Genomic DNA, 26,627 nt, shown 5'->3' on the forward strand with positions numbered 1-26,627 from the left:
GCCTCAGGTTCCCAAACAGACATTTCCTTTTCTTTTTTTTTTTATTTATTGGCTAGAGACACCCAGAAATCAAGAGAGTAGAAGGTGATATATAGAGAGAGAGACAGAGAGACAACTGCAATACTGCTTCACTGCTAGCAAAATTTTCCCTCTGCAGATGGGGACTGGGGGCTCAAATCCTGGTCCTTGTACATTATAGCATGTGCATTTAATCAGGCGCACCACCACCCAGCCCCAATCCAACCAAGCATTTTCTTTCTTTTTTTTTCTAGCCAGGCATTTTCTTTTTTATTTATTTATAAAATAAAAAAATATAAAATATCAACAAAACCATAGGATAAGATGGGGTAAAATTCCACACATTTCCTACCACCAGAGTTCCATATCCCATCCCCTCCACTGGTAGTTTTCCTATTCTCTATCTCTCTGGGAGTATGGACCCAGGATCATTATGGGGTGCAGAAGGTGGAAGTCTGGCTTCTGTAATTGCTTCTCTGCTAGACATGGGCATTGGAAGTCCAACCAGACATTTTCTAAAATGAGTATTTCTTGAGTTAGCAGTGCTCAGGCAGGGACTCCTAGGCCTGATTTACTTTATGTTCCTGAAATTACTTGACTTGGAAACTTTCTTTTTCAATTAGTGGCTCTGATTCTACAGAGAAACTGGGAACAGGACTGAACTTAACCTCTAGGCAGCATTCAAGCCATACTAGCCGGCAGTCGCAACTGTGTATGGAAGCCAACCTGCACTATCTCCACAGGCCCTAGTGGCCCAGTGTGGCTGTCCCTGCCAGGGACATGGTTCCAAGGTGAGGCAGGTCTGAGCAGCAGCTGGACAAGTGCTGAGCCCATGCTGGCTGGTGTTTGGGCTAGCAGACAACTTAGCCTGGGCCTCACATCACTGCAGAGAACAGTGCCTGCTGCACAGGCTGAGAACTGTCCAAGCATGTGCAGGGACTCAGCCAGACTGTGTCTTGACCACAGTGGAGAAGTACCACCACTTACCTTTTGCTTTCTTCTCTCCCTTCTTAGCCTGGCTGCGTCTAAGGAGGTTGATGCCGCCCGCTCCGCACCCAAGCCCATGTCTCCCTCAGATTTCCTGGATAAGTTAATGGGGAGAACATCTGGATACGATGCCAGGATCAGGCCCAATTTCAAAGGTAGAGAAAATTTCCCTCCTGATCCCCAGGGGTATGCTTCCCTAGATGACAGGAGCAAACAGCATGGAATAGTGTGCAGATGGCAAACAGGAAATTGAATCCCTAGACTCCTCTCTACCCAGGGAGGCAGACACTGGTCTTTTCCCCAGGAACCCAGACTCACACTCAATTCAACAGTGCCCCCAGCTGTCTGGAATGTGAATTAACAGCTGCTTGCTAGGCTCCAGTCAAGTGAACAGAGAGTTTAATGTGCATTATGGAGAAAAGAATTCAATTTTTGGGACCAGGAGATAGCTCACCTAGTAAAGCAAGTACTTTACAGTGTGCAGAGACCTGGGTTTGACCACCCAGTCACCACACAGAAGCACTATGCAAAGGGAAAGCTTCACAAGTGGTGGAGCACTGATGTCATTCTTTCTCATTCTTATCTGGAAAAAAGAAAAGAAAAAAAAAAAGGGGGGAGGTCTGCTGGGAGAGATGGATTTGTGTAGGCACAAAGAACCAGTGAAACCTTGGAGGAGAAAAAAAAAGGGGGGGAGATGTAAGTAGGTTTAGTTTTAGCTTTAAGCCCAGGCAGACTCTGAGCTTAGCAAGAATTCTTCTGTCTTGGGTCTGTTCCTCTGCTCTGCAGTGATGGAGCTGTATATAGACTGTACGTCAGAGTTCCAGGGCTTCAGCCATATGCCCAAAAGGAAGAGGCAGAGGCCAAGGTGACAGGCTCATGTGTTTCTTGCCCAAGAATTAGATCCATTTCTATTTGTCTAACAAGAAGTTTCAGCTCAATTTCATCCACTATGAACTTTCTATGTTAAGACACAATCACAGTTTCTAATACTTAGGGATTGAGTAATTGAGAAAGGCAATTAGGGGTAGTGGAAAGTGTGGCAAAATAGTCCCAGGTTCTGTTCTATCAAACCACCCAGCTTTCTGAGAAGATCCAGAAATGGAGATTCAAGCAAAATTTTCTCTTTCCCAAGACACAAAATGTGCATGCACACAAAATGTATCTGTGAGGTAGATATGCTCTGAAAAAGGCCAGTTTATAACCCAACCCAGTTATCTGAAGAGCTCTCTTTGCTCTCATTATCCTGTGAGATCTCCACCCACAAAAAGAGGGGCTGCTGTGACCACAATGCCTTGGGGGGTTTCAACCATCTCCACTTGCCAAGCACAGCCTTCTGGTAGCAGCCTGCTGGAAATGCCCAATGTCCCTCCTTGTACTCCTCAGAAGTCTCACTTCAAGGACTCACAACCAGCTTCATTATTTCTTCACTCTAGATGCCCTTCCTTGCTGCCCCTTCTGGCTCAAGACCAAGATCAAACAAGGGATGTGACAGCTGGTAGCAGCTTCCTAATATACCCATCTGTCCCCAATCTTCCCCCACCCCTTCTCAGAGCTCTGCACCCAGGCAGTCCTGTGAGAGCTATACTTAGTACAACTGACCATCCCCCCCCCACACACACACACACATACACACTCAGTTCTGACCTAGTCTCCCATTGTTAATCCATAAACTAGATCTCCTCCCCCACCACCACCACCACCAAGGACAACTACAGCAGATACCTTGAGTGGCCAGGCAGCTGATGAAGCAGAAGAGTGAGAAAAGAAGACCAATGTACCTCAAGTCAGGCGTTTGGGGTGAAACCTTCTACATCAGCAGCTAATTTACATCTTTTTGGAACAGTGGTGATCAAATCAGAAGGCTGGGAATGTTGACCACTGGGGCCTCCTCCAGCTCTCAAGAACTCAGCTCATTAACCCCTAGGGGCTCCCCTGAGCTGCACCCTGGGAGGGATCAAGGCATGTCAGGAGAAAGGAGGCACCACTGTCCCAGTAGTCAAGTGTCAATCACCCGAGTGCATGCCACCACACTGGGTGCACAGAAGGTCTGAAACACATGTTCGTGAATCAATGAGAAGACAGCCAAGAAAGATGCCAAGGCTTCAAGGATTCAAAACAAAGTGCTCAAACCCAGCCAGCTAAATTACTCTGACTTACTTTTGATCTAATGCCACTGATTTGTTTATCTGCTTATCAATTTACTTAGTTGCTCACTTACTTAGCAATAGAAAGAGTTTTAGAAAAAAATTGAATTTCACCCCAGACTATACAGTCACTGAAATAGGCCATTCCCATTCACAGTCTCAGAACTTCACTCTAAACTGCAATCCACTGGGGCAGATAGTCTCAGGCCTCTCTTAGCCCTGAACCATCTCCCATACTTTCCACACCTTTGAGTCCAATTTGAGACAAGGTGCTGTTTCTGGGCCCCTTCTCCCAGGCCAGGTATCTCCGCTCCCCTTGCAAGGACTGGGGACTGGAATACTAGCAAAAAGAGATTCCAGCCCTGAGCCCCATGGCCTTTTTTACACACCCATCCAAGCACAAATAAGGTTCCCTGAGCCTCATATAATCATAGCAACTGAAAAGGCCATCGGATTAGGCCAATGTGAGCACACACAGCAGGGAAGGGCCTGCACTATTTGCAAACTTCATGGAGACATACCTCTCCTGAAGCTGAGAGGGTGGGGAAGGGGCTGAAGGCAGGAGAGGGGGCAGGGACCAGCACACAGCAGCAATTCAAAACAGAGGGAGAGAATGCCAGCACTGGACTCTAGCCCTCCCGACACTGACCTGAGCTGTGTGACCAGCCACATCTGAATCTGTTTCTGCAGACAGACTCCACCAGCTTGGTTGCTCTGCATCTTCTTTAAGATGGTGGATCCCAGCTCCTGGGACCAGGGGTACAGCCCAGTGCAAACACTAACACAAAGCAAAATTAAACTTTAATATTTAATGAAATATATACATTATCCTGTTGCCAGAGGCAGGCAGATTGCAATTTTCTTGAGGATAATTTAATTTCAGATTTATCTGAATGAACCGTACCTCCCCATGGGGTCCTTTCAGCTGGTGCCCTCTCACACTCATAAATCAGGACCTAATTTATATGGGAGTCACAGTAGTAGTAGCCACTTACAAGGCCTGGGCAGGAGCCTGTGCCATCTCAAGATGTGGCAGTAACTCTTTGGGTATCTTAATGGCACAAGGCAAAACAAAAGAGAAGCCTGGATCTGAGTCTCAATGGGGGGATGGGGGTGTAAAATCTAATGGGCCTTTGTTTCATGAAGTGGCAAAGCTGATTTGCTTGTGGAAGGAATTACTATTAGCAGATAGAGCCACCCAAGGCAGATAGTGACCGAAACAGAATTCCCCACCCAGGCCTGGTGGCTCCTGTACGCTGCTGTGCTCAACAACCACTCAGGTGGTACATTAAACCCACATAGATTGGGGTTCACTGGATCTGGGGTGAATGTAGGAAACTGCAGTTTAACAGTTTAACCACACCATGCAATCCCACTGAGAACAGCCCTTTTGGCACATTCCTTTGGGAAGCAGTTGACTAGCTGGCCAATTACAGAATCTGCCAGCCTTGAGACCCACAGCCATATCATAGCTAACTTCCACAGGCTACTCCCTACCAACAGAGTTGAACTGCCCAGATCAGGAGCTACCAGCCTCCAGATGCCTGAAGACACTAAAGGCCAGAGGAAGGAAGGCTATCTCACCTCAGCCAGTTGACAGGTCTTTGCCAAAGACCCACAGTGCTGGCAGCCCCTTACAGGAAGACCTGATCCTCGCCTGAAGATTGTGTCACCTCCTACACGCTAAGGTTGTAGAAAAGGAGGAAATCTAGGTTCAGTGTCAGTAAAATGCTTCAGTGACATTTCAAGAGGGAGTGAAATGCATAGGCTGCAGAGGGCATGAGACCACCACATTCCTCCCCTGTATTAGAAAATTGGGCTTAAGCCCCACCCCACCACTTGCAGGCTAGATGAGCCAGGACTCCTCTAACCCTCTCTCCTCTTATGAAACAGAGACAGTCGTTCTGCCAACCAGGCTCACGCCTTCCTACGGTCAATGGAAAATTACTTATGTTTGCATCAATCTTCATGTGAAAGGTGACTACCCACATCTTGCCTACCTTCAAGGTCAGCTCAAGGCGAGTGCTTCCCACAGTCTTTGATGCCTCCAGAACCTGTCTCCTGCCTGGACTCCCACTGCATAACTCAGTCTTGTCAAGGGTCACCTGCTCCCCTCTTGCCAGTTCATGTGGAAGCAGACAAGCTCAATATTCTAGATGCTGCACTGTCTGTTTGAGCTTGAGCGTGACTCTCTGAGCCTCCTCCCAACAAGTGGAGCCATCAATACCACCAGCTTTGGAGTGAAGCAACTGTACTCAAATTCTGCTCAACTATCTCCCAGCTGTGTGGCTACTGGCCGAGTCTCTGAGTCTGTGTCCTCTCTGTGAAATAGAATTCCAGTGCTTTCTCACAGACAGCTGAAAGAATGGAAGGAGATGTTAGTAACACCTAACAGCACAGCAGCAAGCCTATGTTGCTTAGCAAACAGTAACTGCTAGAATAAATAGCACAAAATGAGGAGAACGGGCTTCAACTGGGCAGAGGTGTCTCTGGCAGTTAAGATTCCTCAGGGCAACTGCTCCCTGCTTCTCTCTCCTGTCCTTTGCAGTAGGGTTGGAAAAGTATTTAACAAAGACATATGGACTTCCCTTGAGGTCCTCTCTGGATTCATTAGCTAGTAATCCACATCAACACCCTTTCAGGCAATCATTCTTGGTTCATAAGTTCAAGGCAAAGAACTTGCTGTTCCTTGTGATTCCCAAGATGGTCTCCAAATGTTGTTGCCATAAATACATCTCCGCTACAAATTAGAAGCCAGTCGAGGGTGTTTGGGGAAGGGATTTCAACCATATGGCAGGATAATGAATCATCCTGTGTTAATGAAAGTACATCTCAGCTCAGTCTCCTGTGTTCTGTACCTGGTACTTACTTGGGGAGCTGGGAGCTGGGTGTAGCAATAGGGCTGGGAGCCCTGGGCACTCACTGTGGGGTAGAAGACAAGCAAGAGTATCCTCCACCAGAGTGTCCCATCCCTAAAGTCCATGCTCAGAAGCAAGGCAGATTCTGTGGTTTCCTCAAGGTCCTGGAACTAAGCAAGCATCTCTTGATTGGCAGGTCCCCCAGTGAATGTGAGCTGCAACATTTTCATCAACAGCTTTGGCTCCATCGCTGAGACAACAATGGTGAGTAAATCCAAACACAAGCTGCTCTCTCCTGCTAACTTTCTTATTTCCCAAAATAGGTGTCGTCTCCTCTGGTTTCCTGAAGGAGCCAAGGTCTGGTGCTTTTTCAGTCTGCAGTGTTCTGCCATGGGTTTGGAAGTAGTTACTTTCCTGGTTGTTTCAGGTGAAAACACACATCTGAAAATGACCACAGGCTCACATGTCAAACAACAAACTCAAGTTTTATCATTTTTTTCCTATGGGCCAGGTTAAGCACACATATCACCAAGCACAAGGACCTGGGTTCAAATTCCCACTCCCCACCTGCAGGGGGGACACTTCATGAGCCATGAAGCAAGTCTGCAGGTGTCTATTTTTCTCTCTATCTCTCTGTCCTTTCTTAATTTCTCTCTGTCCTACTTAATAAGAATTAGAAAGAAAGGAAAAGAAAAGAAGAGAAAACAAAAGAAAAAGCAAAAAAAAAAAAAAAAAAAGGCTGCCAGGAATGGTGGACTTGTAGCATCAGCACAGAGCCCTAGAAGTAACCCTAGTGGCAATAAAAATAATAATAAAATAAAAATGTAAATAATAATAATAATTTTATTTCATTTTAAAATTTGATTTGTGGGCCTAGAAGATGGTTCAGTGAGCTTGGCACTGAACTTGAGAGCATAACATCCCCAAGTTTGATCCCTGGTATTCCATGTGCCATAGCGATACTCTGGATCTCTTTTTCTCTCAAATAAGTAAATAAATAAATAGTTCTTAAAATACTTATTTATTTAAGACAAAGAGAGCCAGAATATCACTCTGGTATATGCAGAGCAAGCGATTAAACTCAGGACCCCATGTATGAGGATTCAATGCTTTATCCGCTGTATAATTTCCTAGGATGCCAGATTAACATTTTAGATTCAAAGGAAATGGAGGAGCCAAAGAGGTGGTTCAGCAAGTAAAGAACATTCCTTGCATGTGTGAGGTACTGGGTGTGTTCCCTAGAGCCACAGAAAATGGCAGAGTAGTGCTTTGACCTCTATTAATAATTAGGAAAAAATATGGAAAGACCTGTTTGCAAGTTTGACACTCAACTGCAAAATGGTAGATGGCTGGTTAGAGAGCCCGATAGGTCCACTCTACACTCTACTGTTGTATTTTAAATTCCCCATAGTGAAAAGTTTAAAATAAATCAGTTTAAAAAAATAGGGCTAGAAAGGGTATGTCAAAGTGTTAATAGCCATTATCTAGTTCATGGAGTTAAAGATAATTTCTTTTTAGCATTTTTATATTTCTCAAATTCCTGCAAGGAGCAAACAGCAAAGTGGTAATTATACAGGTAATGATGCTTTAAATTTTAGTTCTCAATCCTTGAAAACAAAAGAATTCACCATGCAGATGTGAGTAAAGAACCCATTCCTTGAGGAAATAGAGGTGGCATGTGGAAACAGTAGGAAACTGCCAATGTCCCATCAGGGCCGTCCTGCCTGGAGCCCTCTAGATCTCCTCCACTCCTCTGTTCTAGTGCTCACTTCTCCTCACATTACTGCAAAGAATGCCAGTCTTCATATACATATTTTTTTCTGATAGAGAGAGAAATTGAGAGGGGGGAGAGAGAAGGAGAAAGAGAGACACCTACAGCACTGCCCCACCACTTGTGAAGCTTCCCTCATGCAGGTGGGGACCAGAGTCTTGAACACAGGTCCTTGTACTTGGTAACCTGTGTTCTACCAGATGTGCCAGCACACAGCCACCTCAACTTTCATTTTGACCTCACTCTCTTCTTCCAATAGGGTCTCTAAGATATTGGGCTTCCTACACCCTGCTTCCCACCTCCCAATGGCACCCCTTACCTTTAGCACTAAGCCTGGTCCTCTGAAAATATTGAAAGCACTTGTGATCCTGTTCCTCTTCTTCCCTCACTTCCTCTCAGGAGTGGATGAGGTCTCTGAGCCCATGCAGGTGGGCCCTCAGCCCATCACCTCTGTGCATGTTGCTCTTGCCCAGTGTCCTCACCCAGGCTGTTCTTGTTCTCCTGTCAGTCTCTGCTCACAGTGCTGCCATGGAAAGCCTCCACACTCTCATGTGAGGCTGGACTTTGTTGCTGTAACCATTCACATAGTCACTTTGTCTCTTCTTGGTGAGCTAGACTCTCTGTTTCATTTCTGGTGAGACCCTCAGCCACTAGCAGTGATTAAGTAACATGTACTCACTTTTTTTTAAATAACTAAACCAAATAAGCTATCATGTCAATGCTCACTAACTTGCTTCAAAACATTGGGGGAGAATATATATATATGCACTCTCAGTTACATAAGGGTATAGCTCTCTGAGCTCTGGAGGTAATGGGGCAAATGTCCCAAAGTCTGTCCTTTTGCAAAAGACAAGGTCTAACATTTCTTCCCACTATGAAAATAGCTGATCAAATTTCCAGAACTCTCAGACCTCTCCTCTCCAAGTAGAATGGTCAGGAATAATCATGACAGCTTCAAATGAAGTCCAGATTCCAAAGCCAAGCTTTCCCACTTGAGGTAGATGACTTATGAGAGTCCTTGTGAACATCCCATTTTCTTTCTTATCCCACAAAAAGGCAGCTGATATGGGCATATTCTCAGCCCCTGAGGCAGAGCACTCACTTCTCTGAAGTGAACAGACTCAAGCCAAGGCAGGATTCCAAGTAACATAAAGAATGAGGGTACTCAAACAGAGGTGCATCTCTGTACCCACATCTATCACAATGACATGCAGAGACCTGCTTCTCTGATGCAGGTTCTCTGATGTGGAAAGACAGCCCACACCTTGAACTTACGTTCATCCAGCCCACAGTGGAGTTGTCCAGACCTGGGCTCATAGCCTACAGTGTGGAGCACTGCATGTGTCTGTGCTTCAATTTCCCTACCTGTAAAAAAAAAAAAACAAAAAAAACAGCCCAGTGATTAGCAAGCTGATGACTGATGTTTTGGAGTCAGTGCTATGTGCAAACAGTTTTGCTCAAAGAAAGCTTTGTAGGAGCTTTTAATGCTTCTGTGACGGTAAGGATGGAGACTGGAGGCTACAGCTCAAGCCTATCACTGGTCTATCTTTCCTGACAGTCTCTGGTCTCAATTTGCTCCACACACTCAGTCAGTCAGTGGTCACCATCTCCCCAGTGTTGTATGCACCCAGTTCTTCTTCTTCTTCTAGCGTTTGCCCTTCTTCCATAGCCAGTCAACAGCGTCAGGTTGAGCCTGATGTAAAGTTTCGAGACCTCCTTTGAATCTGGAGAGGTGGCAGTCATTGACTATGTGGGTCATAGTCTGTCTGTAGTCGCAGGGGCAGTTCGGGTCGTCTCTGGCTCCCCAGCGATGGAGCATAGCGGTGCACCGGCCATGGCCTGTTCGATAGCAATTGAGGAGGGCCCAATCATAACGTGCTAGGTCAAAGCCAGGTTGACGCTTGCAGGGGTCTGTGATAAGGTGTTTGTTCTTTACCTCAGCTGACTGCCAACTCTGTTTCCAAGAGTCTGGAACAGAGAAGATCAGTGTAGGCATAGGAGACCAGATTGGATGACGAGACGTCAAGCGTTGAACAGGGTGGGCGAAGATATCCGCATATATTGGCAGGTCCGGTCGAGCGTAGACGTGGGAAATGAACTTAGATGATGCCGCAGTTCTGTGACTATGAGTCAGGTGAAGTCTGTAGGTGGGGGATCCAGAGTACCTACTGTGAGCTGTGAGATAAAGACATGAGCACAGGGAGTCAGGTGGTAGCACAGCAGGTCAAGTGCATGTGGCACAAAATGCAAGGACCAGCCAGTCTGAGGATCGCAGTTCGTGCCCTGGCTCCCCACCTGCAAGGGAGTCGCATCACAGGCAGTGAAGTAGGTCTGCAGGTATCTATCTTTCTCTCACCCTCTCTGATTTCCCCTCCTCTCTCCATTTCTCTCTGTCCTATCCAACAACAATGACATCAATAACAACAACAATAATAACTACAGCAATAAAACAACAAGGGCAACAAAAGGAAAAATAAATATTAAAAATTTTTTTAAAAAAACACATGAGCGACTTCCGGAGGCAGAGCTACAATCAGCAGCAGATCTCTTTCTCCCCTCTCCTCTCCTCTCCTCTCCTCTCCTCTCCCGGATCAACTAGGAATACCAAAGGAGACCACCCAGGACTGAAACAAGACAGGACTAGAATGACCACAGGAACCCACTAAATCACCGGTGAGTAGAAACATGTGTGCTGGTGACAGAGAGGAGCTTAGGGAGAGATTAAGTGATTGCTAACAGTCCAGCAGTTTCTCAGTTGAGACACCACCTCCAGTCTGCTCCACCGACAAGGGGACAGATGAAGGGAGGAGAGGACACCCCAGAGACTCACCAAGTGCAACTCTGAGTCTCCATTGCTAATGCCCTCAGAATCTGGAACAGTGACAGGGAGGGACACCAGGGGAAAGATATCTAACCAGGAAACTCAGGATAAGACCTATACCTCGGTGGCATAGCTGAGGGGCTGTGAAAGTCTCTTTGCATAACCAATGTATTATCTCTGCCACACCCTGCTTTATCTCTTGGTCTGGAGTCAGTGATTAAGCTAAGAAGTCTACTGATAGTTTAAAAGCCCTCAGACTCCCATAGCCTGAAGGGAAGAAAAAAAAAGAGGCTTTTAAACCACTGGGATTAAAATACTAGTGAACAACTCAGGGATTAAAATACTAGTGAAACAACTATTAACTTCCACCACTGTGAACCCTTTAATTACCTTACTTAGACACAAGTCAATCCAGGCAATAGTGATCAGTAATTTGAAAAGTACTAAGAGAGGGAACTCATAACATAATATATAAAATGGTTAAAACAACAAGAAGAAATATTGGAGAAACAAACCAGGACAAGAGTCCAGCTTAAAGTTCTCCAGAGGGTGAAGCACAAAATAACGAGTTCAACATCCAAACACAAGCTGAGGAAATAATAACAGGAATGAGTAAAGAATTTGAAAAAATTTTAATCAGAAATACAGGAACAACAAATGAGACTATGAAAGAAAATACTAATTATCTCATGGTTATTAGAGAGCTGAAAGCTGAAATCACTGAGCTAAGAATGCAACTAGCTGAACAAGATAAAACAGTATCAGAGCAAGGCAACAAAATAGATGAACTCCAGAAAACAGTAGAGGGCAGAGAGAATAGAATCTATGAGGCTGAAGACAGAATTAGAAAGATTGAGGATGAATTAGAGACAACTAAAAAAGAAGTAAGAGATCTCAAAAAGAGATTAAGAGATGCTGAAAACAACAACAGAGTCTTATGGGATGACTTCAAAAGAAACAATATACGCATTATTGGCATACCAGAGGAAGAAAGAGAAGGAGAAGAAGAAAGCATTTTCTAGGCCATAATAGCTGAAAATTTCTCTAGTCTAGACAACACCAAAGACATAAAGATTCAAGAAGCCCAGAGGGTCCCTAACAGAATTAACACAGACCTAAAGACACCAAGACATATCATACTTAGAATGGAAAGGAATAAAGATAAAGAAAGGATCCTGAAGGCTGCAAGAGAAAAACAGAGTCACCTACAAAGGAAAACCCATAAGATTAGCAGCAGACTTCTCCATACAAACACTACAGGCCAGAAGAGAATGGCAAGATATCTATCGAGTGCTCAATGAGAAAGGCTTTCAGCCAAGAATACTATATCCTGCTAGACTGTCATTCAGACTAGAGGGAGGCATCAAAACCTTCTCAGACAAGCAACAGTTGAAGGACTCAACTATCACCAAGCCTGCCCTGAAAGAAGTTCTGAAAGGTCTCCTATAAACAATCAGACCACCATATATAGGACATATATCAAAACACTCTAAAACTCTACAAGAATGACGTTAAAATATCTTCAATCTTTGATATCAATAAATGTCAATGGCCTGAATTCACCTATTAAATGACACAGAGTAGGAAGATGGATCAGAAAATACAACCCAACAATATGCTGTCTACAGGAAACCCACCTAACTCAACAAGACAAACATAGACTTAAAGTGAAAGGATGGAAAACTATCATACAAACAAATGGCCCACAAAAAAAGGGCAGGAACAGCTATTCTCATATCTGACACAATAGACTTTAAAATAGATAAGATTTAAAAAGATAGGAATGGACACCACTTAATGCTCAGAGGATCAGTCAATCAAGAGGACTTAACAATTATTAACATCTATGTACCCCATGAGAAGCCATCTAAATACATCAAACTTCTACTGAAAGAGCTACAGAAATATATTAACAGCAACACAGTCATAGTAGGGAACTTCAACACCCCACTCTCTCAACTTTACAGATCATCCAGGCAGAAAATCAATAAAGACATAAGGGAGCTAAATGAAGAGATAGATAAACTAGAACTATTGGACATTTTCAGAGTCATTCATCCCAAGAAACTGGAATACACATTTTACTCAAATCCACACGGGTCATTCTCAAGGATAGACCATATGTTAGGCCACAAAGACAGCATCAGAAAATTCAAGAGCATTGAAATCATCCCAAGCATCTTCTCAGACCACAGTGGAATGAAACTAACACTTAACAATCAACAAAAGATTAGTAACAGTCCCAAAATGTGGAAGCTCAACAGTACACTTCTTAACAACATCTGGGTCAAAGAGGAAATAAAGGAAGAAATCAAAATGCTTTGAGAATTCAATAAAAATGAAGACACAAGCTATCAAAATATTAGGGACACAGCTAAGGCAGTACTGAGAGGGAAGTTCATAGCTATACAAGCACACATTAGGAAACAAGAAAAAGCACAAATAAATAGCCTGATCGCACATCTTAAAAACCTAGAAGAAGAAGAACAAAGGAACCCTAAAGCAACCAGAAGGACAGAAATCACTAAAGTTAGGACAGAAATAAATAACATTGAGAATAAGAAAGCCATACAAAAGATCAACAAAAGTAAATGTTGCTTAATCGAAAGAGTGAACAAAATCGACAAATCTTTAACCAGACTCACAAAACAAAAAAGGGAGAAGACCCAAATAAATCGGATACTAAATGAAAAAGGAGATATCACAACAGACACCACAGAAATTCAACATATCATGCGAGTCTTCTATGAACAACTTTATGCCACCAAGGTAGAAAACCTGGAAGAAATGGATGATTTCCTAGATACCTACCAACTTACAAAACTAAGTAAAGAGGAAGTTGATAACATGAACAGGCCCATCACAGCTAATGAAATTGAAACAGCTGTCAAAAATCTCCGCAAAAATAAAAGTCCTGGACCAGATGGTTTTACAAATGAATTCTACAAAACCTTCAAAGAAGAACTAACACCTCTACTTTTAAAAGTCTTCCAGAAGATTGAAGACACTGGAATACTCCCTGCCAGCTTCTATGAAGCCAACATCACTTTGATACCAAAAGCAGACAGGGACACAACCAAAAAAGAAAACTACAGACCAATATCTCTGATGAACATACATGCAAAAATATTGAACAAAATTCTAGCCAACTGAATACAGCAGTATATCAAAAAGATTGTTCATCATGACCAAGTGGGGTTTATCCCAGGCATGCAAGGTTGGTTTAATATATGTAAATCAATCAATGTGATCCACCACATCAACAAAAGCAAGACCAAAAACCACATGGTCATATCAATTGATGCAGAGGAAACCTTTGACAAAATCCAACATCCGTCTATGATCAAAACACTACAAAAAATGGGAATAGATGGAAAATTCCTGAAAATAGTGGAGTCTATATATAGCAAACCTACAGCCAACATCATACTCAATGGTGAAAAACTGGAAGCATTTCCACTCAGATCAGGTACTAGACAGGGCTGCCCATTATCACCATTACTATTCAACACAGTGTTGGAAGTTCTTGCCATAGCAATCAGGCAGGAGCAAGGAATTAAAGGCATACAGACTGGAAGAGAACAAGTCAAACTCTCCCTATTTGCAGATGACATGATAGTATACACAGAAAAACCTAAGGAATCCAGCAAGAAGTTTTTGGAAATCATCAGGCAATACAGTAAGGTGTCAGGCTATAAAATTAACATTTAAAAGTCAGTGGCATTCCTCTATGTAACACTAAGTTAGAGGAAGACGAAATCCAGAAATCAATTCCTTTTACTATAGCAACAAAAACAATAAAATATCTAGGAGTAAACCTAACCAAAGAAGTGAAAGACTTGTATACTGGTAATTATGAGTCACTACTCAAGGAAATTGAAAAAGACACAAAGAAGTGGAAAGATATTTCATGTTCATGGGTTGGAAGAATCAACATCATCAAAATAAATATGCTACCCAGAGGCATCTACAAATTTAATGCTCCCCATCAAGATCCCAACCACATTTTTTAGGAGATCAGAACAAATGCTACAATGTTTATCTGGAACCAGAAAAGACCTAGAATTGCCAAAACAATCTTGAGAAAAAAGAACAGAACCGGAGGCATCACACTCCCAGATTTCCAACTGTATTATAGGGCCATTGTCATCAAAACTGCTTGGTACTGGAACATGAACAGACACACTGACCAGTGGAATAGAAGTGAGAGCCCAGAAGTGAGCCCCCACACCTATGGACATCTAATCTTTGACAAGGGGCCCAGACTATTCAATGGGGAAAGCAGAGTCTCTTCAACAAATGGTGTTGGAAATAATGGGTTGAAACATGCAGAAGAATGAAACTGAATCACTGTATTTCACCAAATACAAAAGTAAATTCCAAGTGGATCAAGGACTTGGATGTTAGACCAGAAATCATCAGATACTTAGAGGAAAATATTGGCAGAACTCTTTTCCGAATAAATTTTAAAGACATCTTCAATGAAACAAATCCAATTACAAAGAAGACTAAGGCAAGTATAAACCTATGGGACCACATCAAATTAAAAAGCTTCTACATGGCAAAAGAAACCACTACCCAAACCAAGAGACCCCTCACAGAATGGGAGAAGATCTTTACATGCCATACATCAGACAACAGTTTAATAACCAACATATATAAAGAGCTTGCCAGACTCAACAACAAGACAACAAATAACCCCATCCAAAAATGGGGGGAGGACATGGACAGAATATTCACCACAGAAGAGATCCAAAAGGCTGAGAAACACATGAAAAAATGTTCCAAGTCTCTGACTGTCAGAGAAATGCAAATAAAGACAACAATGAGACACCACTTCACTCCTGTGAGAATGTCATACATCAGAAAAGGTAACAGCAGCAAATGCTGGAGAGGGTGTGGGGTCAAAGGAACCCTCCTGCACTGCTGGTGGGAATGTAAATTGGTCCCACCTCTGTGGAGAACAGTCTGGAGAACTCTCAGAAGGCTAGAAATGGACCTACCTTATGGCCCTGCAATTCCTCTCCTGGGGATATATCCTAAGGAACCCAACATATCCATCCAAAAAGATCTGTGTACACATATGTTCTTGGCAGCACAATTTGTAATAACCAAAACCTGGAAGCAACCCAGGTGTCCAACAGATGAGTGGCTGAGCAAGTTGTGACATACATACACAATGGAATACTACTCAGCTATTAAAAATGGTGACTTCACCGTTTTCAGCCGATCTTGGATGGACCTAGAAAAATTCATGTTAAGTGAAATAAGTCAGAAACAGAAGGATGAATATGGGATGATCTCACTCTCAAGCTGAAGTTGAAAAACAAGATCAGAAAATAAAACACAAGTAGAACCTGAAATGGAATTGGCATATCGCACTAAAGTAAAAGACTATGGGGTGGGTGGATGGGGAGAATACAGGTCCATGAAGGATGATAGAGGACCTAGTGGGGGTTGTATTTTTATATGGGAAACAGGGGAATATTATGCATGTACAAACTATTGTATTTACTGTTGAATGTAAAACATTAATTCCCCAATAAAGAAATAAAAAAAAAGACATGAACACAGAAAGAGGACACAGAGTGTGGTGCTGGGCATGCAGGGTGAGGATGGCCACAGACAGTGTTCAACACATCTCACCCACTCTCTCTTTGGTTCCTTCACCCAAATGCAGGACCTCCTAGGTCCTCCTGAGTGGATGAGCTGATGCTCAGCCCCCAAGTTCACAGCTGAGGGGAGTGAGATGTAGGCCTCACTTGAAGGGCTACACCCACTGCCATGGCTTCTGAGTAAACACCAAACAAGGTCCCACAAAGCACCAAAGCAACAGCAAGGCATGGAAACCCAACTGTGTGTGATGACAGACTTCAACATGGAGGCAGCCATGTTCCTACAAAAAGCCATCCAGGGAAGGTGGCCCTGCCTCACTGAAAGTCATTTTCAAACAGGCATGCTGCCTGGGAATGGCTTCAGGTGACCAGGGTTCTCCTCACCCACCAACCTTCACCCAAGTTCAGATAGCATTTATATATATATATATTTTTTTTAGTCATATGTCTCACTTGATTCACAGATGAATGCCTTCCCAAACAGCCAGCCCCCAGGCCCCAGTCTAAGTCAAATTCATCTGGGACTAGGGAGCCAAGGCAGAGGCAATAGCACCAGGGGGCAGTGGCTGAGGAAGGATACCATGACCTGTCTCTGCATGACGAGAGGCTGTGCTGGGTTTATACAATCCTCAGAACATGTGTCTCAACAAGAGTGACCACCCAGCCTACTGCTATTGGCACAGGAGACATCAGAATACATGGGACGCGCTATTGCACTAGCTACTAATTGCCCAGATGTCTAACCACAAATGTTAACACACAGGACAGGACACAGTCACCTTGAAATGCCAACCTCTATCTGGAACTAGTTAACTGAGTGAAGGAAGCATTCTAAATCGCTAAAGATAAAGCTGAAGTTTAATCCATTCACTTTTTTCCCAACTACATGACTTAACTCAAGTGAGTGAAGTTAGCACTGCTATTCCTGCTCTGCCCTCTGCTTCTTCCTGTCTCCCTTTCTCCCCAGAAATTCCTCTACTTCCTACAGCAGTTAAGTGTTTCAGCCTAAATCAGACACAGCAAGCAGTTCCTGCCTCCATCCTAAAGCAGCTCCCTGGGGTTTTTACATGCCCTGCCCTCAGTCTAGGAGGGTCTGTGCATGAGGAGCTTAAGATCCTACAGGTCTCAACAAAGGCGCCTGGGCTGAGGGTGGGGGGGGGGCAGGAATTCCTAGCTCCCCACCAATCACTCTCTATCATCAAGTTCTAGCTCCTCCCCAGCCCCTCCCCCCCCCCCCCCCAGAGAGCTCACTCATGCAAGTCCCTATTGTTGATGATTTAGTTTGCTTTTGGAAGGGGGATGTGTCTCCATATTCTCTAGACTTCCGGTGCCCTAGACTGCCTTCCCATGGGCACTTCCACATCTGGAAACTTAAGTGCTTGGTTATATTATATTCAACACATGACAAAACAACTCTAATCTTTTCCAGATTTCATGGCCTACCTGTAAAATTGCATGGAACAAACATAGCATCATTTCATAGTACTGGACCCTGTTTCCTGAGGGGCCTTTTAGGACTCTGTAGCTTTTCACTATTACAAACAAAGCCACTATGGATAATCTCATACATAACTCTTCAAGCATCTCCTTAGGATATATCCCCAAAGTGGAATTACTACATCAAAAGACAAGCACTTATTTTCATTATCTTGACAAATACTATTGCCCAACTCACTTCCAAAGAAGCTTCAATAATTCAGCCTCCCCAAAGCAGTATTCACCTCTCCCTATCCTCACCAACTAAGGTTATTACCAGGGTTTTTTATTTCTTGGTAGCACAACAATGTCATTTGCTTTATATATATATATATTTTTAAATATCTTTTTTTATAGAGACAGAGAGAAATTGAGAGCAAAGGTAGAAGAGAAAGAGACAGAAAGGGAGACCCATGTAGCATTACTTTACCACTCATAAAGCTTCCTTCCCCTTGCCCCATCACAGGTGGAACCTGGGGGCTTGAACCCTGGTCCTTGTGCATGTTAATGTTTGTGCGCTACCATGTGTGCCAACACTAATATTTTCATTTTATCTCTAAAGTGCTAGGGAATTTGAGCACTTCTGTATATGTTTCAGGCAATTCTGAATAGTATTCTAGGCTTTTCTTTTTACATGTACCTACTTAATCCATTTAGAGCTTAGATATCTGTAAATGTATTTGGTACTGATTTAGATTTATCATTCTCTAGCTAGTAAGTTTTTCAACATCATCTTAAGTAGCCATTATTTATCCACTGATTTAAAATTGTATATTTCCCATAACAATCTCCTCCATCAATACCTGGGTCTGCTCCTGGCCTCCATTCATTGTCCTGGTCCTCTGTCTGCATCTGTTCCAACACCACACTGTTTTAATTATTTTGCTTTGGCATTGTATCTCTGTCTCCCAGAGAAATATCTCTGTTGTTCTTCTTCTCCAAGATTGTCTTGTCCTTTTGTCCTTTCCAGACAATCTTCTTTCCCAGTGGAACTTTAGAATCAGCTTGTAAAAAAAAAAAAAAAAAAAAAAAAGTCACCTTAGACTGATTGTGATTAGAGTTTAATCCGGGAAGAACTAACTTCTTTTTTTAAACTTTTTTATTTTTTATACTCATTTATTTATTTTCCTTTTTGTTGCCCTTGTTGTTTTTTATTGTTGTTGTAGTTATTATTGTTGTTGTTATTGATGTCATTGTTGTTGGATAGGACAGAAAGAAATGGAGAGAGATGGGGAAGACATAGAGGGGGAGAGAAAGATAGACCCCTGAAGACCTGCTTCACTGCCTGTAAAGCGACTCCCCTGCAGGTGGGGAGCCAGGAGCTCGAACCAGGATCCTTATGTGGGTCCTTGCACTTTGCACCACATGCACTTAACCCACTGCGCTACTGCCTGACTCCCAAGAACTAACATCTTTGCAATGTTCTATAGACATCACATGTGCCTCTCCATTTACACAGGTATTCCTTTCTACTTTTTAGCAATCTTTTAGAATTCCTGTTTCAATCTATATGACTTGCAAGTTTGTTGTTCTTGTTTTTCATCCAGGTTAAAAAGCTGTCTAAGGCACCTTCCTATTCAAACTGTAGAAGCCCTGTTTCCAGCAATTAAAAAGTCGGGGACCCTCCCCTTTAGATCCTGCCATATTACCAGCTGCCAATTTCCTGTTCCTCAAATGACTCTTTCTTAAACCACTCGCACATTTACAAAACAGCCTCTAAATAAGACATGTAGTAATTAGGTCTCCACTGATCCAGTGATTAAATGTCTTAAATCACAAGAAGCTCTGTGGGCCTTGCCCAACCCTCTATTGCATGTTCATTTCCATTATTGGTTCACTCACAGAGGACATTGCATATCTATATTTCCAAGTTTGTGTGTGTGCGTCTCACTACTGTATGCAGTATAGCCAGCATCCTCCCCTTCCCATGTAACTGCCACCCTTGAATGTTTCCTTTGGTAAGCAGTCATGAAACTATCCCCTGCTTGATTTCCCAGTCCAGGGTTCTCTGCAGTGCTCACAAAGCAGAGCTCTCAGCTGCAATGATGGGGCGGGTAGACACAGGTCTAGCCTTGTCCACTTCCTGGATACCTCAGGCATGTCCCCTATTCTAACTTGAGTGGGCAGCTGGCCTGCCCCATGTGCTGACAGAGGCTCTTATCTCTTTCCTTCTCAAACCTCTGCTTCCTCCTACACAAGGCAAGTCAAAGACAATTTGCAGCACTACTTCACCATTTGTGAAGCTTCCTTCCTCCTAACCCCCACAGGTGCAACCTGGGGGCTTGAACCCTAGTCCTAGTACATGATAATAATGTGTGAGCTCAGGTACACCACCACCATCACTTTCATTTTCACTCCAGAGTGCTAGAGAACTTGAGCATACAGAAAAAGACAGAGCCTGGAATTTGACACTTTGAGTGCAGGGGGCACAAAGAAACTCTTGTTGAATGAATGACTGGCATGGACTGAATATGCCAGTGTTTTTCCTGTCTTATAAGCAAAGCAGCTGCCAGGTTACAGGATCTCAAAAAGTGTATGGGGGGTCCTGGTGGAAATTTTCAGGCAGGCGTTCTAGAAATTCCTCTTCCCTCCTCTTCCCCCCCCCCACCCCCACCCTCGGCAACCTGCAGACCTAGCTGGGTCACCTCAAACATCTGATAGTTAAAAACCAACCACCAAGGTGGAGCCCTGGGGTGGGGAATTCTCATGTTCTCCTCTGGTTCCTGAATCTAAACATGGACCCCTGGCATGTCAAACACTGACCCATGCAAATGTAGGGCTAAGTCAGCAAAATAGCATTTTGCTCTCAGCCTATTCCATTGATCTCTTAAGACTGATTCTCTCACTCTTGTTTTCTACGAGGGAGGAGAAATCAATGGGAGCAATGCTGAAGGGGAGAGGGGGCACAGTGGAGGAAAGGAGGGCTAAAGGGGGCGGTGGGACAAGGAGGCACACTGCCAAGTACTTCCAGGCCTTCTGCCCTAGCTCTCCACTCATCATTTCATAATGAGATCCTACAGTTTTCACTCTAGATGCTGGGTGCATATACTCTTTATAATCAATATGCACTTACTTTTATAATAAGTAAAACATAATATTGTTAAAATAGAAATAATGGGGGGGCAAGTAGAGGTATACCTGGTCCAGTGTACATATTACAATGTGAAAGGACACAGGTTCAAGCCCCTAGTCCCCACCTCCGGAGGTGGGGGGGAGCTTCACAAGTGGTAAAGCTCTTCAATAAATAAATATAATTTAATTTAATTTAAAAATAGAAATAATAGGCTAGCCCAGGAGGTGGCACACTAACTAAAGCTTTAGACTTAAAAGCATGAAGTCATGTATTTGATACCTGGCAGCTCATGTACCGGAGTGATACTCTGGTTCTCTCTCATCCCCCTCTTCTCTCATGTTAATAAATACATTTAAAATAAAAGTAATAAGGACAGGAAGACTGCTAAGTAGTAAAGTTTATAACTTGCATGCCTGAGGCTCCAGGTTTGCTACAGAACACCACATAGGCCATAGTTGAACTGAGTTCTGATTCTCACCCCACTCGTATTTTCTACTCCTCAGCATAAAAATAATAAATCAAAATAAAGATATTGTTAACAAAGTACAAAAGTAATACTGTCCTTGCCTCAGTCAGCATTTCTCAAAGGCCTCACCTATCTCTCAGATGGTATCTGTTATTTCACAGTCAGCTGCCAAGCTTGGCCTGCACATGCCCAAACCCCAGAACACACCTCCCTGCCATGTGGTTCACTCAGCTTAGTCTCAAGGGTTATACAAACTGTCCAGTGGTCCCGTGTGCCTTTCCTGGTTGGTACAACCACTGGTGGTCTTACCTCCAACATCACTTCTTCCTGGAGCCTCCCCTGAGCTCCAGAGGTCCAGTTGGGGATGCTATCTTCCCTGTTCCCTGTGGGAGCTGAGAATTCAGGGCAGTAGATACATAGCATAAACTAGTCTGTCTTGTCATCAGGGTTTTTGCAAGACCTAGAATACTTAGTAAAGACTCGGTTAAGTGTTGTGGGAGTGGAGAATAAAACCACTAATAATCAGTTACTACATTTGGACAGTCCTTAAAAACAAGCCTAACTCCTCCTAACAGTAATGCTGAGAAGCATATTTGGTTCCAGGCCCAGGTCCCTCATTGAATTGCTAGGGGAATCCTACAAATGCCTTGCAGTCTGGGTCCCTGTCTCTCCAGCTAGAAAATGGGGAAAGTCCTCCCAGCTCCCCTCCTGGGCACTGGCGCACTCAGGTTAACTATGGGAAGGATGGTGGGAGGGTGGTGCATGGAAAGATAAGATAGGTTCAGTCTCTCAAACTGCTGTCAATCAAATAGAGGAGATAAGACATACAGTGAGGTAGTATGAAATTAAATGTTGCTGGTGATTCTATTTTGCTAGAAGATCTGAAAAGGAAGAGGAGGGGAAGCACAGGGGTGTGGGAGTTACTGCAGGAGTTGAGTTGAGAAGAGCTGAGCTTAGCTGAGTAGGCAGAATAAACTTAGGCAGTCAGACAAGACAATACCCACAACTGCTTACAGCTGCTATCCACACCCACAAAGAGGACACCCCACTAAGAACAGCCATCCACACCCCAATGAGGGAGATGTGTTTGCTGAGGTTGGACAAGTGGACTCTAGTCCCAAGCCCCAGACAGTTTTCAGGATCTCACCAGACCTCACTTTCCTTGTCCTCACCATGAGAATCTGACTATCATGTAGGCAGTTTTTGAGGATTAAACATATGTGACAGTATCCAGAGCAGTGCCTGGTGTCCAACAGGCCTCTGTAAGAAATGCCACTTTCTCTCCTTCCTTCCACCACATAAGCAGGCTTGACTTGCCACTTGCAAGAACATTCTCAGTGCAGCTGGGGTTTGGGGACTGAGGCTATTCCTGAGGCTGTTCCTACCCAGCTATTTCTAGCATGTATTCTGACATGACCTACCCAGTGCTTTATCCACAGTCAAACACACAGAGAAGATATGTGCACACATACACACACACACACACACTCCACACTCACCAGACAGATAAACAAACCACATATCACAAACACATCACACTAGACAAAAGACACACACTACAGACATATATGACACACACTACACACAATGGAGACACTGAGACATACACATATGCACACCACAAATGCACACACACACACACATTTCATGTAATATCTGCAGGACAAGGAGACACTTCCTCCAAGCCATTAGACAGAAGCAGAGTGGAGGTTCCATCAACCATTCCAGGGGTTTTATTCCCCACCCCCACAACATTTAACCGAGTCTTTACTAAGTATTCCAGGCCTTGCAAAAACCCTGATGACAAGACAGTCTAGTTTATGCTATGTATCTACTGCCCTGAATTCCCAGCTCCCACAGGGAACAGGGAAGATGGCATCACCAACTGGACCTCTGGAGCTCAGGGGAGGCTCCAGGAAGAAGTGATGTCGGAGGTGAGACCACCGATGGTTGTACCAACCAGGAAAGGCATCCAGATGTGTTGCCTTCTCTCCCACCCAGGACTTAAAAGACAGGAAGTATGACAGCAAATGCCACTTTCTATAGGGCTAGAGAGAAAGGTTTCAATTAAACCATGTGACAGTCCAGTAAAACACCTGAGATTATGTAGCTACTGATATTTCTGAAGGCAGAGGACAGGGCATGTGCTTCAGAAACCCAACTGGGGAAGGTTCAGCTACCACTGCTGTTGGCAGATCAATAGGGGGGATAGAAAAACAGGGTCTCTCTTCCTACTGGGCAATACACAGTCACCCCAGGGGCCCAAGGATTACACAAGTCTCTCACAAAGCAAAAACCTCCCTTGATGTAGTGCTCTTTGAATGCCATCAGCCATTTCCTACTGTGAACAGGCACTACATGAGTCTAGTTCCTCAGGGACTGGCAGAGGTTGCTGAACAAACCATCTGCAGAGATCAGGGTCTGTGGTGCCTTCTCAGAGCAGCTTCAGCCATTGACAGTTCACAAGGCTTTAGCTTCTCTGGAAAAAAAAAAAAAGGAAGAAAGGAGGAATTGTCACCAGGACAGCAACTGCCGCTCTAGGTCTTGAATTATGCATAAAGTAAAGCGGGGTAGGGGAGGGGGGCTGTGAGTTCTGCCCCTTTGGAGGGAACCTGCATTCATGACTGAGACCTACAAGAAGGGACAGTTGAGGCCTGCAAGGATGTCCTGAATCGATCTGACCTATGGGAATTTTCTCAATGGAGTAACAATCACAGTGTATCAGAAAAATACTGAACTTGGCACTGGGTTTAGAAGCCAGTAAGATGTAATTCCATAAACTATGAACCCTCCCAACAGACAGATCAGCAGATGGTAGAAAAGATGACAGACTGCAAACAGTGCTGTAGACGCCAGGCCAGCAGGATGTCCACAGGGCTCCTGGAGTCATCCTTCCCTGGCTGTGGGGAGCCAATGCTCTCCTTATGTGAGACTGGCAGAACTACCAGGCATCAGCCTCCATCCTCCCTCCTTCCTGTCCCTTCAAGCTATCTAGAAGCTTGGTGGTGTACACACCTTACTGCACTGAGGGATGCTGACAAACGGGGTGTCAACTATACCTGTAGCATACCATTTCCCTTCTCAGAAAAATAAAACAGCAACCTTGGAGGTAACACAATAGATAAAGGACAGGATTCTCAAGCATGAGGCTCCAAGTTTAAGCCCTGACTTCACAAGTGCCAGAGTAATGCTCTGATCTTCTTTTTCTTCTCCTTCTTTTTCTTCTCCTTCTTCTTCTTCTTCTTCTTCTTCTTCTTCTTCTTCTTCTTCTTCTTCTTCTTCTTCTTCTCCTTCTCCTTCTCCTTCTCCTTCTCCTTCTCCTTCTCCTCCTTCTCCTTCTCCTTCTCCTTCTCCTTCTCCTTCTCCTTCTCCTTCTTCTTCTTCTTCTTCTTCTTCTTCTTCTTCTTTTACTTATTTATTTTCCCTTTTGTTGCCCTTGTTGTTTTTTATTGTTGTTGTTGCTATTGATGTCCTCATTGTTAGGACAGAGAGAAATGGAGAGTGGAGAGGAAGACAGAGAGTGGGAGAGAAAGATAGACACCTGCAGACCTGCTTCACCACCTGTGAAGCTACTCCCTTGCAGGTGGGGGGCTGGGGCTGGAACTAGAATCCTTATGCCAGTCCTTGCGCTTTGTGCCACATGCGCTTAAACCGCTGCACTACTGCCCAAGTCCCCTCGGTCTTCTTCCTATCCTCTCCTCTACTCTCTCTCTCTCTGTCTCTCAATAAATAAATAAATAGATTTTTTGTTATTTTTGTTTATTTATTTATTTAACCAGAGCACTGCTCAACTCTGGCATATGGTGATGCAGGTGATTAAACCTCAAAACTTGGAGCCTCACACATGGAAGTCCGCATAACCATTATACTGTCTCCCCTACCCATAAATATTTTTTTTATTTAATAAAGGATAAATTAACAAAACCATAGGGTAGGAGGGGTACAACTCCACACAATTCCCACCACCCAATCTCCATATCCCACCCCCTCCCCTGATAGCTTTCCCACTCTCTATCCCTCTGGGAGCATGGACCCAGGGTCATTGTGGGTTGTAGAAGGTGGAAGGTCTGGCTTCTGTAATTGCTTCCCCGCTGAACATGGGCATTGACTGGTCTGCATAACCATTATACTGTCTCCCCTACCCATAAATATTTTTATTAATTTGGGGGTAGATAGCATAATGGTTATGCAAAGAGACTCTCATGCTTGAGGCTCCAAAGTCCCAGGCTCAATCCCCCATACCATAAGCCAGAGCTGAGCAGTGCTATGGTTTAAAAAAAAAATCATTTTATTAATGAAACAAATCCAACAAAATATTAATGGGATGAAAATATGTGTTTAGTGGTCTGGGAGGAAGCGCAGTGAATAAAGCAGTGGACTCTTAAGCATGAGGTCCTGAGTTTAATCCCCAGCAGCACATGTACCAGAGTGATGTCTGGCTCTTTCTCTCTCCTCCTATGTTTCTCATTAATAAATATAAAATATTTTAAAAGAAAATATGTGTTTATTATAGTAACTTGAACCTTTAAATTTCTCAAAAGGAAATATTAAGACTTAAATGGTCTCAGTTTAGAGCTGAATACACCTAGGAATGCATTAGAAGGACTTGCAGGGTCTGAAAGTCCTGAGGGGCTGGTCACTGCACAGACTGTGCCTCAGCCCACATGGATGCACTCCCATACAGCCCCCACCACCACCACCACTGACTCCCATCCCCTGTCTGCAGGACTACAGAGTGAACATCTTCCTGCGGCAGCAGTGGAATGACCCCCGGCTAGCCTACAATGAGTACCCAGATGACTCACTGGACCTGGACCCCTCCATGCTGGACTCCATCTGGAAGCCTGACCTGTTCTTTGCCAATGAGAAGGGGGCCCACTTCCACGAGATCACCACCGACAACAAGCTGCTGCGTATCTCCCGCAATGGCAACGTCCTCTACAGCATCAGGTGAGTCCCCACCAGCTCCATGATCCCTAGAAGCCTACCACAGCAGACACACTAAAGAGGAACAGGCAGGTGAACAGGCTCTGACAATCCCACCACTCTGTGGGGCTGACAGAGCCAGCTCCACAGGGTGCCCTCAGCATGAGGAATGTGGCATCAGGAATGTGCTAGGAATGGAGGGGTGTTATGGAGCCAGGTAAAACAACAAACATCAAGCAGATGAGCTTACAGCCAGGTCCCAAAACTCTCCCAGCACCCCAGTAGCACAGCATGGCAGAGGAGCCCAGAGACTAAGGCCAGTTCACTCCCCAGACAGGGTCAGAGAGCTTCAAAGGCCTACACACCCCATACACACATGCAGGTGGGCACAGAGGGCAAGTGTCTTGCTAGGCATCCAGCATAACTCAGAAACAAGTAACAGCACAAAACCTGAGGAGTCGCTGCAGCTTCC

General features: G+C 44.1%; 1 protein-coding gene across 2 annotated transcripts in view; it reads left to right on the forward strand.

Moving 5' to 3' along the window:
• The first annotated feature begins 1,039 nt into the window (after positions 1 to 1,039).
• Positions 1,040 to 26,627, forward strand: part of GLRA1 (glycine receptor alpha 1) — a 46,013-nt gene continuing 20,425 nt past the window's right edge. For both annotated transcript variants that reach the window (XM_007528762.2, XM_007528761.2), the window contains exons 1-3: positions 1,040 to 1,160; positions 6,204 to 6,271; positions 25,956 to 26,179. In XM_007528762.2, the coding sequence (XP_007528824.2) occupies positions 1,082 to 1,160; positions 6,204 to 6,271; positions 25,956 to 26,179 (371 nt within the window). In that variant the 5' untranslated portion in view covers positions 1,040 to 1,081. The remainder of the gene's footprint in view (positions 1,161 to 6,203; positions 6,272 to 25,955; positions 26,180 to 26,627) is intronic.

Source organism: Erinaceus europaeus, chromosome 9 (assembly GCF_950295315.1).
Source record: "Erinaceus europaeus chromosome 9, mEriEur2.1, whole genome shotgun sequence".
In the NCBI taxonomy this organism is placed as follows: Eukaryota; Metazoa; Chordata; class Mammalia; order Eulipotyphla; family Erinaceidae; genus Erinaceus; species Erinaceus europaeus.